General features: G+C 56.5%; 1 protein-coding gene across 1 annotated transcript in view; it reads right to left on the minus strand.

Annotated features, from left to right (window-relative positions):
- Positions 1-319: 319 nt before the first annotated feature.
- The window catches only part of DNAH1 (dynein, axonemal, heavy chain 1), an 85,020-nt gene continuing 73,139 nt past the window's right edge, over positions 320-12,200 (minus strand). The window contains exons 56-77 of the mRNA XM_008572575.1: positions 11,496-11,663; positions 11,212-11,403; positions 10,902-11,033; positions 10,239-10,364; positions 9,485-9,604; positions 9,215-9,364; positions 8,930-9,090; positions 7,719-7,944; positions 7,392-7,587; positions 6,951-7,102; positions 6,052-6,248; positions 5,658-5,802; positions 5,233-5,391; positions 5,018-5,149; positions 4,431-4,601; positions 4,173-4,352; positions 3,919-4,095; positions 2,666-2,836; positions 2,380-2,510; positions 1,590-1,941; positions 1,042-1,276; positions 320-487 (exon numbers count right to left, since the gene is read on the minus strand). Coding sequence (XP_008570797.1) covers positions 366-487; positions 1,042-1,276; positions 1,590-1,941; positions 2,380-2,510; positions 2,666-2,836; positions 3,919-4,095; positions 4,173-4,352; positions 4,431-4,601; positions 5,018-5,149; positions 5,233-5,391; positions 5,658-5,802; positions 6,052-6,248; positions 6,951-7,102; positions 7,392-7,587; positions 7,719-7,944; positions 8,930-9,090; positions 9,215-9,364; positions 9,485-9,604; positions 10,239-10,364; positions 10,902-11,033; positions 11,212-11,403; positions 11,496-11,663 — 3,795 coding nt within the window. The 3' untranslated portion in view covers positions 320-365. The remainder of the gene's footprint in view (positions 488-1,041; positions 1,277-1,589; positions 1,942-2,379; positions 2,511-2,665; positions 2,837-3,918; positions 4,096-4,172; positions 4,353-4,430; positions 4,602-5,017; positions 5,150-5,232; positions 5,392-5,657; positions 5,803-6,051; positions 6,249-6,950; positions 7,103-7,391; positions 7,588-7,718; positions 7,945-8,929; positions 9,091-9,214; positions 9,365-9,484; positions 9,605-10,238; positions 10,365-10,901; positions 11,034-11,211; positions 11,404-11,495; positions 11,664-12,200) is intronic.

Below are 12,200 nucleotides of genomic sequence, written 5' to 3' on the forward strand. Positions count from 1 at the left end.
TGGGATTTAGGAACTGGGCTGAGGAGGGGCTTCAGGTGGGCTGTGGACAAGGTGCACTTCAAGGGGAGAGGGTGTATCTTTCACCAGATCTAGTGGTTTTGCAACCTGGAGAGCTGCTGGGGCTGTGGGTTGAGGAGACAGGGCTGCCTCTAGTCCTGCCTAGTGCATTCTGGGAGGTATGCATCTCTTCCCTTGTGTTTGGACAGACACAGCAGGCCAAAGCTAACTGCATTCTCTGCTGAGGTTGCTGCAGCTCCTCACCTCCCTGGCAGAGTCCTACACAGGGGACCTCATGCAAGCAGCTGAGGCACAGCTGGACTGCTTGGAAAACTCAAATTTAATGACCCCAGTCCTTCTGTCCAAGTCTAGTAGTCCAGGGCACAGATGAGGGCCACACCACGCTTTATCCAGTGTTGCTGGGGCTGGTCGGTGGGGATCTCCACAGCAATGACATAGTTGGTCGAGTGGCCTGTGGTTGATAATGTTCCTGGAGCAGGCAAGGAGGGGAGGGTTAGTTAGTGCTGTCATTACTATAGCAGGGATTGGGTAGGGGCAAGGGCAGTGGGTTTGGCAGACTGAGTTGAGGATGTGGAGGGAGCCCTGATACAGGAGGAAACCTGCCTGGTGAGTGGGTCTGGCCAAGGCTCAGGCCTGTTGGGTTATTGAATTTGGGATTAAAATAGGGATGGGAGAGTTGACGCCATTGTTTATTTTCTGATGGACCCATCCTAGGTCCACCCCTCTTCCGGGCCTCATTTACCCCTCTGAACATAGCAGGCTGAGAGTCATAGGCTCCCAAGACCCAAGGTGGATCTGCTGATGGAGGCAAGCAAGCGGTGAGCTCAGGGGCCTCCCCACAGCCTCTGAGCCCAGCTCCTGGGCCTTAACCTGTCTGCTGCTAGTCTGGCTTTCTCCTGACCTAAGTCTGTCAGCCTTCCTGTTCAGCTAGCCTGGCTCAGTCTACATGGCTTGGGCTGGGCTGGGCTGGATCAGTCTTGGGCCCCCACTTGTAGGGTAGGCTCCCTGCCCTGGGCCCCCTACCAGCACGGGTCAGCGTCTTGTAGATGGGGCACAGGTAGAAGTCCTGGTCCTCAGCCTTGCGGTTGGGGGTTGGCAACAGCCAGATAACAGCCATCTCTGTGTACAGCTCCTTGGGCCGAGACTCAGCCAGCTGGAAGGCCACTGGGTCCCAGCGGGCACCTTCCAGGAACAGCCCATGGATATAGCACCCTACTTGAGGCCTTATCTTGAGCTCTGATGGTGACTGGGACATCACCTGTGATGGGCACACAAACATAGCCACAACATACTAACAGAAGTTGGAATAGGATTTTGGTCAGGAGGCACAAACTCCCTCCTGAGAGCTGCTGCCTGCCTGCCCATCACTTACCCACCATTTTAGCTGGTGGCCTGCAGTCTGTACCCTGCCTGTGTGGATTTCCAGGGGGCACATGGCCTCTTCTGGCCTAGACCTTCCCACCCTCCTGCTCAGGGGTCCCCCAATTTCTTGTCAGCTGTGGCTTCAGTGCCCCCCTTGCCTGGGCTGTATCCCAGGCTGTCACCTGACCTGGCCCTGCCTGTGCCCAAACCTTGAAATCGAAGGAGATGGTGTCAATGGAGATGACAGACTTGCGGGCAAAGTTCTGCAAAGTGCCTGTCAGGAAAGCCTGGGGGAAGAAGAAGCCACTGATCCAGAAGACAGCCGGGATGCCACTTTGGATCCAGGCCTGTAGAAAGTCCAGGCGCTGCAGCAGATCCATGACCCATGAAGACAGAGGCTTGAGCGATGGGTAGGCTTTGGCATTCCAGAGCTCGGGCACGGTATTGTTATACAGGCTGGCAGCCATCAGCTCCAGCTGCGAGGACATCACAACCAGCCCCTTGAGTGCCTTGAGCAGGTCTCGCAGCGTCTGTGTAATCACCTGCAGCAGGCGGTTGTACCTGTGAGGCCAGTGGAAAGGAAATAGGCAGTGGACTGGGGTCATGTGGCAGTATCTATGCTTCAGGGCCACAGACACAAAAACAATGGCAGAACATACAGGCTAAGGGTATAGAGCTGGGTCAGGCAGCCTGGGTACAAATCCCAGCTATGGCCCTTAGCAAATGTGTGACCTTGGGCAGGTCACTTAACCTTTTGGGGGCCTCAGTTTACTCATCTATAAAATGAGAATAATAAAAATGTGACTGACGTGGTGTTACAACATCAAGGTCAAGGGTTCGAATTCCCATACCTGCCAGCCGCCAAAAAAAAAGTGGCTGAGTTAGAGGATGCATGTATAACACTTGGCATGGTGCCTGGCCCATAGTAACTCCTGTTGTCATTTCTCTACAGCCCAGTGGCCACTGACTCAGGGACGGGGGTATGGCAGGGGGGATTACCTGATGACCTCTTGTACTAGAACCGTGTTCATTGATTCCTCATACAGCACAGGGTACCTGGCCATCACCCATTGCAAGTTGACAGGGTCAGGCACCTTGAGCAGAATGTTCTGGGCCACATTCTCTACTATCTGCAGGGGCAAAGGGACACGGGGTGTCAGGGCTGGCCCCCCTTAACCCTTGTAGGATCCCACATGCACGAAGTTCCTTGCCATAGGGCAGCAGGCAGGATGGTGGACCCTGCCCCAGCCCAGTCCTTGGGCCCCTTCCCCCTTCCACCACCTACCTCCTCTCGGCCCTGGCCACCCACAGAGGATGATTTGGGTTGCAGCTGGATGATGGCACTGAGCAGGGCGAAAGTCTCATTTTGGGCAAAGGTGATGTTAGCATTGTCGTGCAGGCCAAAGATCTCAGGCATATCGTTGAGCGGGAGGCCTTTGATGTAGGAGAGGTAACCCTAGGAGGTAGGAGGGCTGAAACTGAAGCCTCTGCCTTGCTCTACCTCCAGCCTTCAGAGTACCCCTCCAATTGAACACATCCCCATTTGTCCTGTCCCCCATTCATCACCCCTGGTTGTAACATTTATGCATCTCCCTGTTCTCAAGACTGCGTGGCCTCTGAGGTGCTGACTAGTGTCTCCCTCGCTTCCCTCCCAGGCCCCTTCTCACTGCCATCCAGTTCTCTGCTCCTCCATTTAGCTGCTCAAACTCGTCACACTCCTTCCTGCCACAGGCCCTTTGCATTGATGACCCACCCAACCCAGCCCTGGCTCATGACTTCTCACTACACATCTTAGGTGAAGCATCATTTCTTCAAGGAGCCCTCCCTGACTGCACAGTCTGGGTCAGGTTAATGTCTTGGAGGAACTACCCTAATCCTCACTGAATAACCACACTCCAGGAGGGGCTGAGATGGAGTTTGCCTCTCCCCACAGAGCCCAAGCTCTGGGGAGAAGGGACTGACTCCGCCTCTTTCACCATGGCTGTCTTTGTGGGATAGATTAATCAATAAAAAGAAGCTGGGCCAGCCCGGTGGCGCACTCGGTAGAGTGCGGCACTTGAGAGTGTGGCGGCGCTCCCGCCGAGGGTTCGGATCCCATATAGAGACCAGTCCACTCACTGAGCGCAGTGCGGGCGCAACACCGAGGGTTGCGATCCCGTTACCGGTCACGAAAAAAGACAAGCGCTCCCGCCGAGGGTTCGGATCCCATATAGAGACCAGTCCGCTCACTGAGCGCAGTGCGGGCGCAACACTGAGGGTTGCGATCCCGTTACCGGTCACGAAAAAAGACAAAAAAAGGAAAAAAAATAAAAATAAATAAAAAATAAAAATAAATAAAAAATAAAAATAAAAAGAAGCTACTGGTGGGTAGAGGCCTTAAAAAAAATAAAAAATAAAAATAAATAAAAAATAAAAATAAAAAGAAGCTACTGGTGGGTAGAGGCCACATCTCCTCTCACCCAGCACCAAGATGTTCACAGCACCCCAGAACCCTAGCCCAGCAGGCCGTCTCCCATCCTGCCCTTAAGGATTGCTCACGTTGAGGTCATAGGTGGGTTGGATCTGGTGGTAGACACCCGAGGCACTGTAGATGTGGTCAGGGGAGAGCACAGCAGGGCTGTAGAAGTCTTCTAGGATGTTCATGACACAGCGCCGGTCCCAGTCGTCGGTGACACGACCCCCATAGTTGATCTCCCCTGCTGTGTACTTGAGGACCTATGGAGTAGATCGATGAGGGCCCCCATGAGTGCCCAAGACCCCTGCCCCTGGCCCTCAGCCTGTTCCTGGCCCACCTTGTAGGGGATGTCCTCATATTCATCCAGGAACATCTTGAGCTGGCTGATGCAGATGCGTAGGTCTCCATCTGTGAACTCATAGGGGATGTTGAAGCCCAGGGGCCCAAACTTACGGCGCTCCAGCGCATTCCCGTGGAACAGGCACAGAGACAGCAGCAGGGACTTGAACTCCATCACCTGCGGGAGGTGGGAGCAGGGCACGTGAGGGGTGGGGATGGGGGCAGGTAGGGTGGGCATGCACCAAGTGTGCCTCACCTTGTGACAGGAGTTGAGGAAGTCATCGGAGAGGCTGCTGTAGGACTTCAGCAGGTTAGCTTTGACACCACGTGGCGGCTCAATGGTCATCTTGGAGCTGTTCTGCAGGATGGACACTGGGAACTTGTTGCTGGGCAGGCTGGTGAGCCACAGGCGGAAGTCCCGGTGCACCTGGTGCCCACAGCTCCACATGAGTGTTGAGACCCATACTTGTTAGCTGCCCCAACACCAGGCTCCCTCCTACCCAGGGTCCCTGGGCTCAGCCTTAGTCTGACTCCATCCCTGGAGTGAGCTGAGCAATGCTGCATGGACAACTGGGTAAGAATATGGGCTTTGGGAAGTCCCAAGTTCACTGGTCTGTGCTGGGTGGCCCTGGGCAAGACACATCATGCCTTGCACCAGTAATTCAGGGGCCACTGAGAAGACTAACCTAGTTGATACATGGTACATATGTCAGTTACCAAGTGCTTGCTATGTGTCTGAGGCTGGGCTGAGTGATTTTCAGTATTATCTCACTGAAGCCTCATCAGTCCCTGATGGATGGATGATTAGGCCTCAGTGGGTCTGTAACAGGCAGGGCAGCACACCTTGTCAGGGTTGATGTGCTCAATGAGGCGCTCGAGGGCTGGCATCCAGCTTGGTGCCAGGTGGCAGTTCTGGAAGAAGACCCACTTGCCCCTCTCTATGGAGCTGCGCATCATGGCTTCTGCCCGAGGGCCCTGTGGGGGAAGAAGCACTGAGTGTTGGGAGACCAATTGGCCCATCCCCCAGCCCACGCCCTTCCTCCCTGCCTAGCTCTTACCTGGCCCTGGCCCAGGGAAATGGCAGAGAGCTTCTTGGAGAACTTCATCTCTTCAGCAAACTTGTAGAGGTCAGCAGCTGGGTCTGTGCCAGGTGACAGCACAAAGATGAGTGGTGTGGTGGAGTTGGAGTCTTTGAACACCAGTGGCAGGTTGGCTGTCTGCAAGGGCAGAGAGAGATGCTGGGACCACCCGGGGTTGAAGAGACACAGGGACCAGGACAAGGGAGGGGGATCCTGGGGCTCCCAGAGAGGTCCCAGAGGGGCTTTCCTGTGGGGCCTGGAACCTCCCAGAGCCTCTGAGGGGCAGGTAGGAGTTCTGGCCTGGCAAAGGCTGCAATGTAGTCCATCCAGGTGCAGCCAGGGCCCTGGGACCCAGGTTGGGGACTATTCCAGAGTACTAGTCCAGCCTGGGTGCAAGCACTTGCCTGAGGCTCAATGAAGCGTGGCTCCAGGCTGGTGGCCACAAAGTTCTGCATGGCATTGGTAACCTTGTCCCCTCGCAGGCAGCGGAGGACCAGCAGCTTCTGGAACTGGTCAAGGTACTGGTCCCAGATACCAGGCAAGGGCTCCCTGCAACAGTGCCCACCTTTCCCTGAGAGCCAGCCTGTAGGAGGCCACTGGCCCATGGAATTCTGCCAGCTGGACAGCAGGGAAGAGTGGGGTGTCCTGGGGGTACAGGGTTGGGGGCACAGAAGAGATATGGCCACGGCTTCAGGGCAACCCTGGGTGGCCCCTCAGAGAAGGCCCCTGGGCAGGCCTGTTACTAGGAATTCAACCCCTTGATGTGCCCACCCTGCCATACTCTGGGACCCAGCTCACCGGTGGGGCTCAAGGCTGTCGAAGATAATTCGGAATTCTGAGAGGTGCTTCACAAAGTCAGAGGGGAAGGATGAAAAGGCTGGCAGGTTGGAGAGGGCCAGGATGTCTCGCCAGGCCCGATCTGACAGCCAATCTGGTGCAGGATTCTCAGTCACAGTCTGGATGGAGCCCCCAGACAGGAGGTAGCGCCACTCACTCTGGCATGGGGCAGGGGGAGGCTGATGCCCAGGCCCTGTGGCCAGCTCCTCCCTGCCTCCAGTAACCCCCACCCATCAGTACCTCCTTTACCACTCTCACCCAGAGAAACTGAGTCCCCCTTGGGGGTGGTAGTCGAACAGATCTGGGCTAGTGTCCCTGCTTCACCTTTTCCTGGCTGTGTACCCTTAGGGTAAAGGCTTTAACCTCCCTGGGCCTCAGTCTCCTCATTTGAAGTAGGAAGAATCAGAACTCTGACCACTTCCTAGGGGAGAGTGTACCTGTGAGCCCAGTTCCTGGCACACAGTTAGGGCTCGAGAAGTGGTGGCTATCTTTCTCACTAACTTTGCAGGGCTTTCCAATGCACCACAAAATACCTGGGGCTTCATGAGAGTGTGAGCTCCTGGCCAAAGAGGTGTTGGAGGACCAGGATGGTCTGTTCCTGCGGACTGTCTCTCTGTGCATCACCACATTCAAGGCTCTGAGAAGGCCTGTGCTCACAGCACTGGTTTGGCCACAGTTACCCGGGGGTCTCCTGGCTGTTTTTAACCAAGAAATTGTGTCTCCTTGGCCCTCTGTCCCTCTGCTCTGCCCTCGTGCCTGGCTTTTCTTTCCCTTCTACCTGTTCTCTTAGGCCCTGCAAACAGGGCAACCCCTCAAGTGGTCTGTCCTGGGCCCACCTGGCTGTCTCTCTACTCATGCACCTGGTTGATCTTGCCCTCGTTCATCATGATGCGGACACACAGCAGGAAGGCGAACATCAGCTTATGCTTCTCAAAGAGGCTGCGGCAGACATTGCTGTAGAGGCTGTAGGTGAGGTAGCAGTTGATGTTGGTGATGCGCTTCTTCAGGTTGTCTGCAGGGCAGAAAGGTGATGGCAGAGTGTGGGGACTGGTGAGAGGAAGGAAGATCCCAGGGTCCAGCCCAGTCCAGCCAGTCTCCACAGCAGCCAGAGGGACAGTCTGGGCATCCCCTTGGAGCATATGGTGTTCCTAGTAAAGGGGCTGAGAGGAGGGAAGGGAGTGGTGTGTGTGTTCTTATGTATCATGAGTCTGATGTGAGAGTATGTGCAAGTGAGCACGGGTGTGAGTTTGTGTCATATCTGTGTCAGGGTGGGAGCCTGGTGTGCATGTGGGCCAAGCTACCTGCCCTCTCTGAGTTGGCAATTCCTGAGTGGAAGATGTTGAGGAACCACTCGAGGGAGTACTGATACATGGGATCCACGCTGGCTAGGTCAGACACACAGAAGAAGAGAATCTGGGTGCGGACGGCCACAGGTATGTACTCCATGCGCGTGAGGTCAATGTCCTTCTCTGTCTGCTCTGCAATCCTGACTTTGGCCTGGGGGTAGAGGGGGGCAGGTCAGGCCCAGGTAGGCTGGCAAAGAGTAAAAGGCAGAGGGTGGATGGGGGCAGGGGGCAGGCCTAGGGCAGGTAGGGTGAGGCAGGTGGGGTGGACAGGCAGTTGCCAACCTGGATCTCTGCAGCTTTCATCTTGGAAGCCTCCAGCACCTTGATGAGCTCCATGTCATCCACAGGGTTGCCCTCGGAGGAGCTGAGCCGGTATAGGATCTGGTCTTCAATGTCCTTCAGCTCCTGCCGCATTTTAGCATTACTGATAATCAGGTGGTTCTTGGCCTCCTCCAGATCAGGTCGTTCCTCAGCCACTACCTGGCCCAGGAGCTGGTCCTCTAGGCCGCTGCCAGGGGCAAAGGAAACACCATGTCTGTAATAATAACTGGTGGGACCTGGAGGGCCAGGCTTGAGCCTGCTCACCTATCCATCTATGCTTCTGGGACTCCAAGAGCCCAGCACCCTTGCCAATGTCAGCCAGGGAGGACTGGCCTCCATTTCAGGCTGCAGGGCTAGTGCAGGAGACTGCCTGCAAACTGACCAGCTCTCAGTGAGACCTTGGTGGCAGTCTGAAATCCCAGCAGGGGCTGGCCAGTTGGATGTGTGACCTGCTGGGATCTCTAGACAACTCCTCAGAAGGAGGGGGCAGTGGGTGATCAACAGGGACAGGCTTTAAGGGAGTTTTCACCCCCTGGTTTATGACGAGGGTCATAGTGGCCACTGAAATGAAGTAGCATAGAGCAGGCCTGTGGGATATGGGCTCTGTGTAGATAGCCTGTGAAAGCCATAGTGTCTGGGTCTGTGGCAGCAAGAGTAGGAAGCAGGGCTTGGGTGCAGGGCACTACACTGTGCTCAACTCAGGGCTCTGAGACAGCTCTGGAGTGAGAGCTGGACTCTGTGTAGATAGCCTGTGAAAGCCATAGTGTCTGGGTCTGTGGCAGCAAGAGTAGGAAGCAGGACTTGGGTGCAGGGCACTACACTGTGCTCAACTCAGGGCTCTGAGACAGCTCTGGAGTGAGAGCACAAGGACCTAGCAAGGGCAAGCTGGAGAGGAAAGGTGCCCGGAAGAGGCAAGCGCCTGGTATTGGCCAGAGAGGTTGGGGAGACCCTGACCAAAGATCACGATGAGCTGGGGTGTGGTTTCTTAGGTGGAAACAGTAGCAGGTAAGGGGAGCTGGTGGAGGGGCTAGAAAGGCCTGGAATGCCAGAGTGCCTGGGAGGAAGCTGGCAGAACCTTTGAGTGGGGAAAAGTCCTGGCCTTTTGGGAGAGGGGGAGTGGGGCAGGTGGAGGCAGAGCTGATGTTTGGGGGTCCCGAGGGGTGGGAGTTTACCTTGGCGAGAGGGTGAAGTTGATGAGGGTGAGTTTGGTGGAGATCTCAGGTGTGTAGTGTGGGTTGGGCAGCTTGGTGGTGATGTACATCCTGAAGTCCTCATGGTAGGGAATCACCGTGTCCCCCAGCTTTAGCACAGTGTTCCCCTGCTGCTTGTATGTCTGTGGTGGGTGGGATGAGATGGGCAGGTGCTGTGGCCTGAGCTTTGCCAGTGCATCAGGGGAAGGGGGCTGCCGTCTCCCTTGTCCAGGTCTATAGGCTCCCACTGGCCCCCCACACGCCCACCTGCTTGAGCAGCACGGGCTCCAAGGCTGGGTCCAGCTCCTCGCCCACGTTCTCCAGAAGACATGGCTTGCCAAAGCGGATGGCATTCTCCATGCTGCGCAGGAAGTCGCGGTCACTCAGCTTGAACACATCCAGCCCATTGTCCTTCTCCTGCAGGGAAAGGAGTAGGTTGGGGCTGTAGGGGCCGAGAGCCGGCCTGAGGCTCAGCTGCTCCCCCTGCACTGCTAGCCTGGCTGGGATGGGGCAACAGCACCTGGCAGGTGGCCTCACCATGTTCTTGATCCATTTGTTGGCTTGGCTCTGAGGGTCAATGAAGTGGGTCCAGCGCTGGGAGAACTGGTTGATGACCCCATTCTCCACTGACAGTGTGTCATTAGGGAGGCCAGCAATCTGTGGGATGCCGGGCACCAGACAGGGTCAGGGCTCTCCTATGAGCAGGGCCACCTGGGCCATCAACTACTCCCAACCTCATGCTTTGGCTTTGGACGTCCCTCTCCTTATTGCACCCCCTAGGAGGTGGGGGGCAGGCCACAATGTAGGCAAGGTCTCAGCCCCCCGACCCTCTGCCTCTCTTCCACTCCTCGGGTGGCTCCTGATGCACTCCTTCACTGGGCCTTTCTGTCCTCTTGCCTACCGATTCCTCACTCAGTGGACCATATTCATGGAGCCCATACCCCATCAGCCCTCCTGGCCTTTGCCCATGCTCAGTCTCTGCCTATAGCCTCTTTGTTCTCTCCCTTTGCCAACTCTCCCTGCCCTTCGGGGTCTAGCTCAGTCATGACTTCTTTTAGGAAACCTTTCTTAACCTCCGCACCGCACACACTTAAAAGTATCCCTTAGAACCTCGCCCCACATTTAGCTAGCATCTGTACTGCACTCGGCCCAACTTTCTCTGCTACCCACCACCCTCTTGCCCAGCCTGGGAGGGTTCAGGGGAGGCATCTCTAAGCCAGGCCCCGAAAGGAGAATGGGAGGGACCACGACACAGGCCCGGCTTGGTTACTCCTATTCCTGGGGTGGGCACCTGCCACGAGCGGATCTTCACAGGGTTCCCCAGCGTCCCGATTAGCGTTGGCTCAGAGGTGTGCGGGACATGGTGGATTGTGAGCTGCTTGACCCACTGGTGGTAGAGTGCCATGCGGTACTGGCCCTGGGGAGATACCAGACTCAGGGCCACCCCACCGTGACACCTGTGGTGCTCTCCCCACTTCCCGCTACACCATAGTGCTTGGCAGTTGCATGCAGAGGTCAGAGCTCAGACGTGGAGTCAGACGCCTGCATTCTAGTCTGGCTTTGGGCAGCTTTCTTGGCCTCCACAAAACTCAGCCCCTCATGTGTGAAGCAGGGTAATGCTAACTATGCCCACCTGGAAGGGCATGGTGAGGATTAAATGGGACATACAGATGTTTGGAAAAACACCTGGCACATAACAAGTGCACAAGTGTGAGAGCTCTTGTATTTTCCCACTGGAAGGCCTGCTCCACCGGGGGGTGAAGGGTGGGGTTTCTGGCTGTTTTGTGCACTGCTGGGTCCCTGGAGCCTTACTGCTCCCAGCTCAGAGGGTGCACCTGATAAGTGCTTGTTTGGTGAGTGAGTGAGGGAATAGCTGCCCCTCAGGGAGGTGACCTCAAGGAAGGGCCTCTGTGTGTTGTGCGGATGGTCAGAGACAGAGCTGGGGGCTCTTTACCGTGAAGGGGCCCAGGTAGGCCACAAAGCCGGCAGCCACCAGCACGTTGCCAGAAATGTTGTTGAGCATGTGCTCCAGGTTCTCCACCGTCTCCCGCCAGCGCAGTTTCTCATCCGATAGCCCGTTGATGAGCTGCAGAGGCAGCCCCATGGGATGGGTTTCTGGAGGCTGGGCTTCTGCCTGCTGTAGCCCCCGAGGTTGCCAGAGAGGAGGTGTGGAAGCCACCCCAAGACCCACCCACCACTGGGCCCTTCCAGCCCCTGTCTGGAGTGAGCACGCCTGCAGGCCTTCCTGGAGGAGGTGTGCACACCTTGTCAGCGCGGCCAAGCCGCTGCTCACACTGCTCACACTTCAGCTCCAGCTCTTCCTTCTTGGCAACGCATTCTCGGTACTTGGCCTGCATCGTGGCGATGCCATCCTCCACCTCGAACAGACGCTGCTTCGCCTCCTCCAGGATCCTCTGTGTTACCTCCAGGTCATCCAGGGCCTCCCGCAGGGCTTGCTGCCAGCAGAGGGCACAGTGCCAGCTTGCTGAATACCCTGGGGAGGGGAGCCTGGGAGGCCCGTCCCCCACCAGCTCTTTTCGGCCCTCACCCGCTTAGGCTCCACGGCCTTGGCCACAAAGTGGTACTTGTGCATGGCGCGCACCCACTGGCAGATGGAGGTGCAGGCCTTGGACACCTTGGCGATGGCAGCTGGCTGGAACTCTTCATTGTCGATATATGGCTGGATGGCTTTGATTACCACATCCCCAATGTTGTCCTGGGGTGGGAACCATGGGCCTCAGGAAGCTGTTTCCCAAGGGTGACAGGGGCGGACTCTGCCAGGTGGTGGTTCCTCTGAGGGACACCCTGAGAACCTATCACACCCCCATAGTTCTTGAGTCCCACCCTGTGGTTCATGAAAGTCTCAGGAATTTGCATTGTTAACAATCTCCCAGAGGTCAGAGCTTGGGCCCAGGGGAGCCTCAGCACTGGCCATGAGCACTCCTGGCTTGTGCATTTCTTTCAGGGGCTTGATTAGGCCCTGGTTTCCTGACTGATGGAAGAGGATGAGGTGGGATGGGGAAGCCCATAGGGGTTCCAGCTGCTGCTGATGGGGGAGTGGAAAGTGCCTGGGGGCCCCAACACTGACACATGGTGGTAGGCGGTGGCCTGTGTTGGACAGGCAGCTACCTCCTAGCCAATTTCTTTTTTTTTTTTTTCCCTTTTTGTCTTTTTTCGTGACCGGCAACGGATCGCAATCCTCAGTGTCGTGCCCGTACTGGACCGGGACCGGCAACAGGATCGCAACCCTCGG

The sequence above is a fragment of the Galeopterus variegatus genome, unplaced genomic scaffold (assembly GCF_000696425.1).
Source record: "Galeopterus variegatus unplaced genomic scaffold, G_variegatus-3.0.2 Scaffold806, whole genome shotgun sequence".
Classification (NCBI taxonomy): domain Eukaryota; kingdom Metazoa; phylum Chordata; class Mammalia; order Dermoptera; family Cynocephalidae; genus Galeopterus; species Galeopterus variegatus.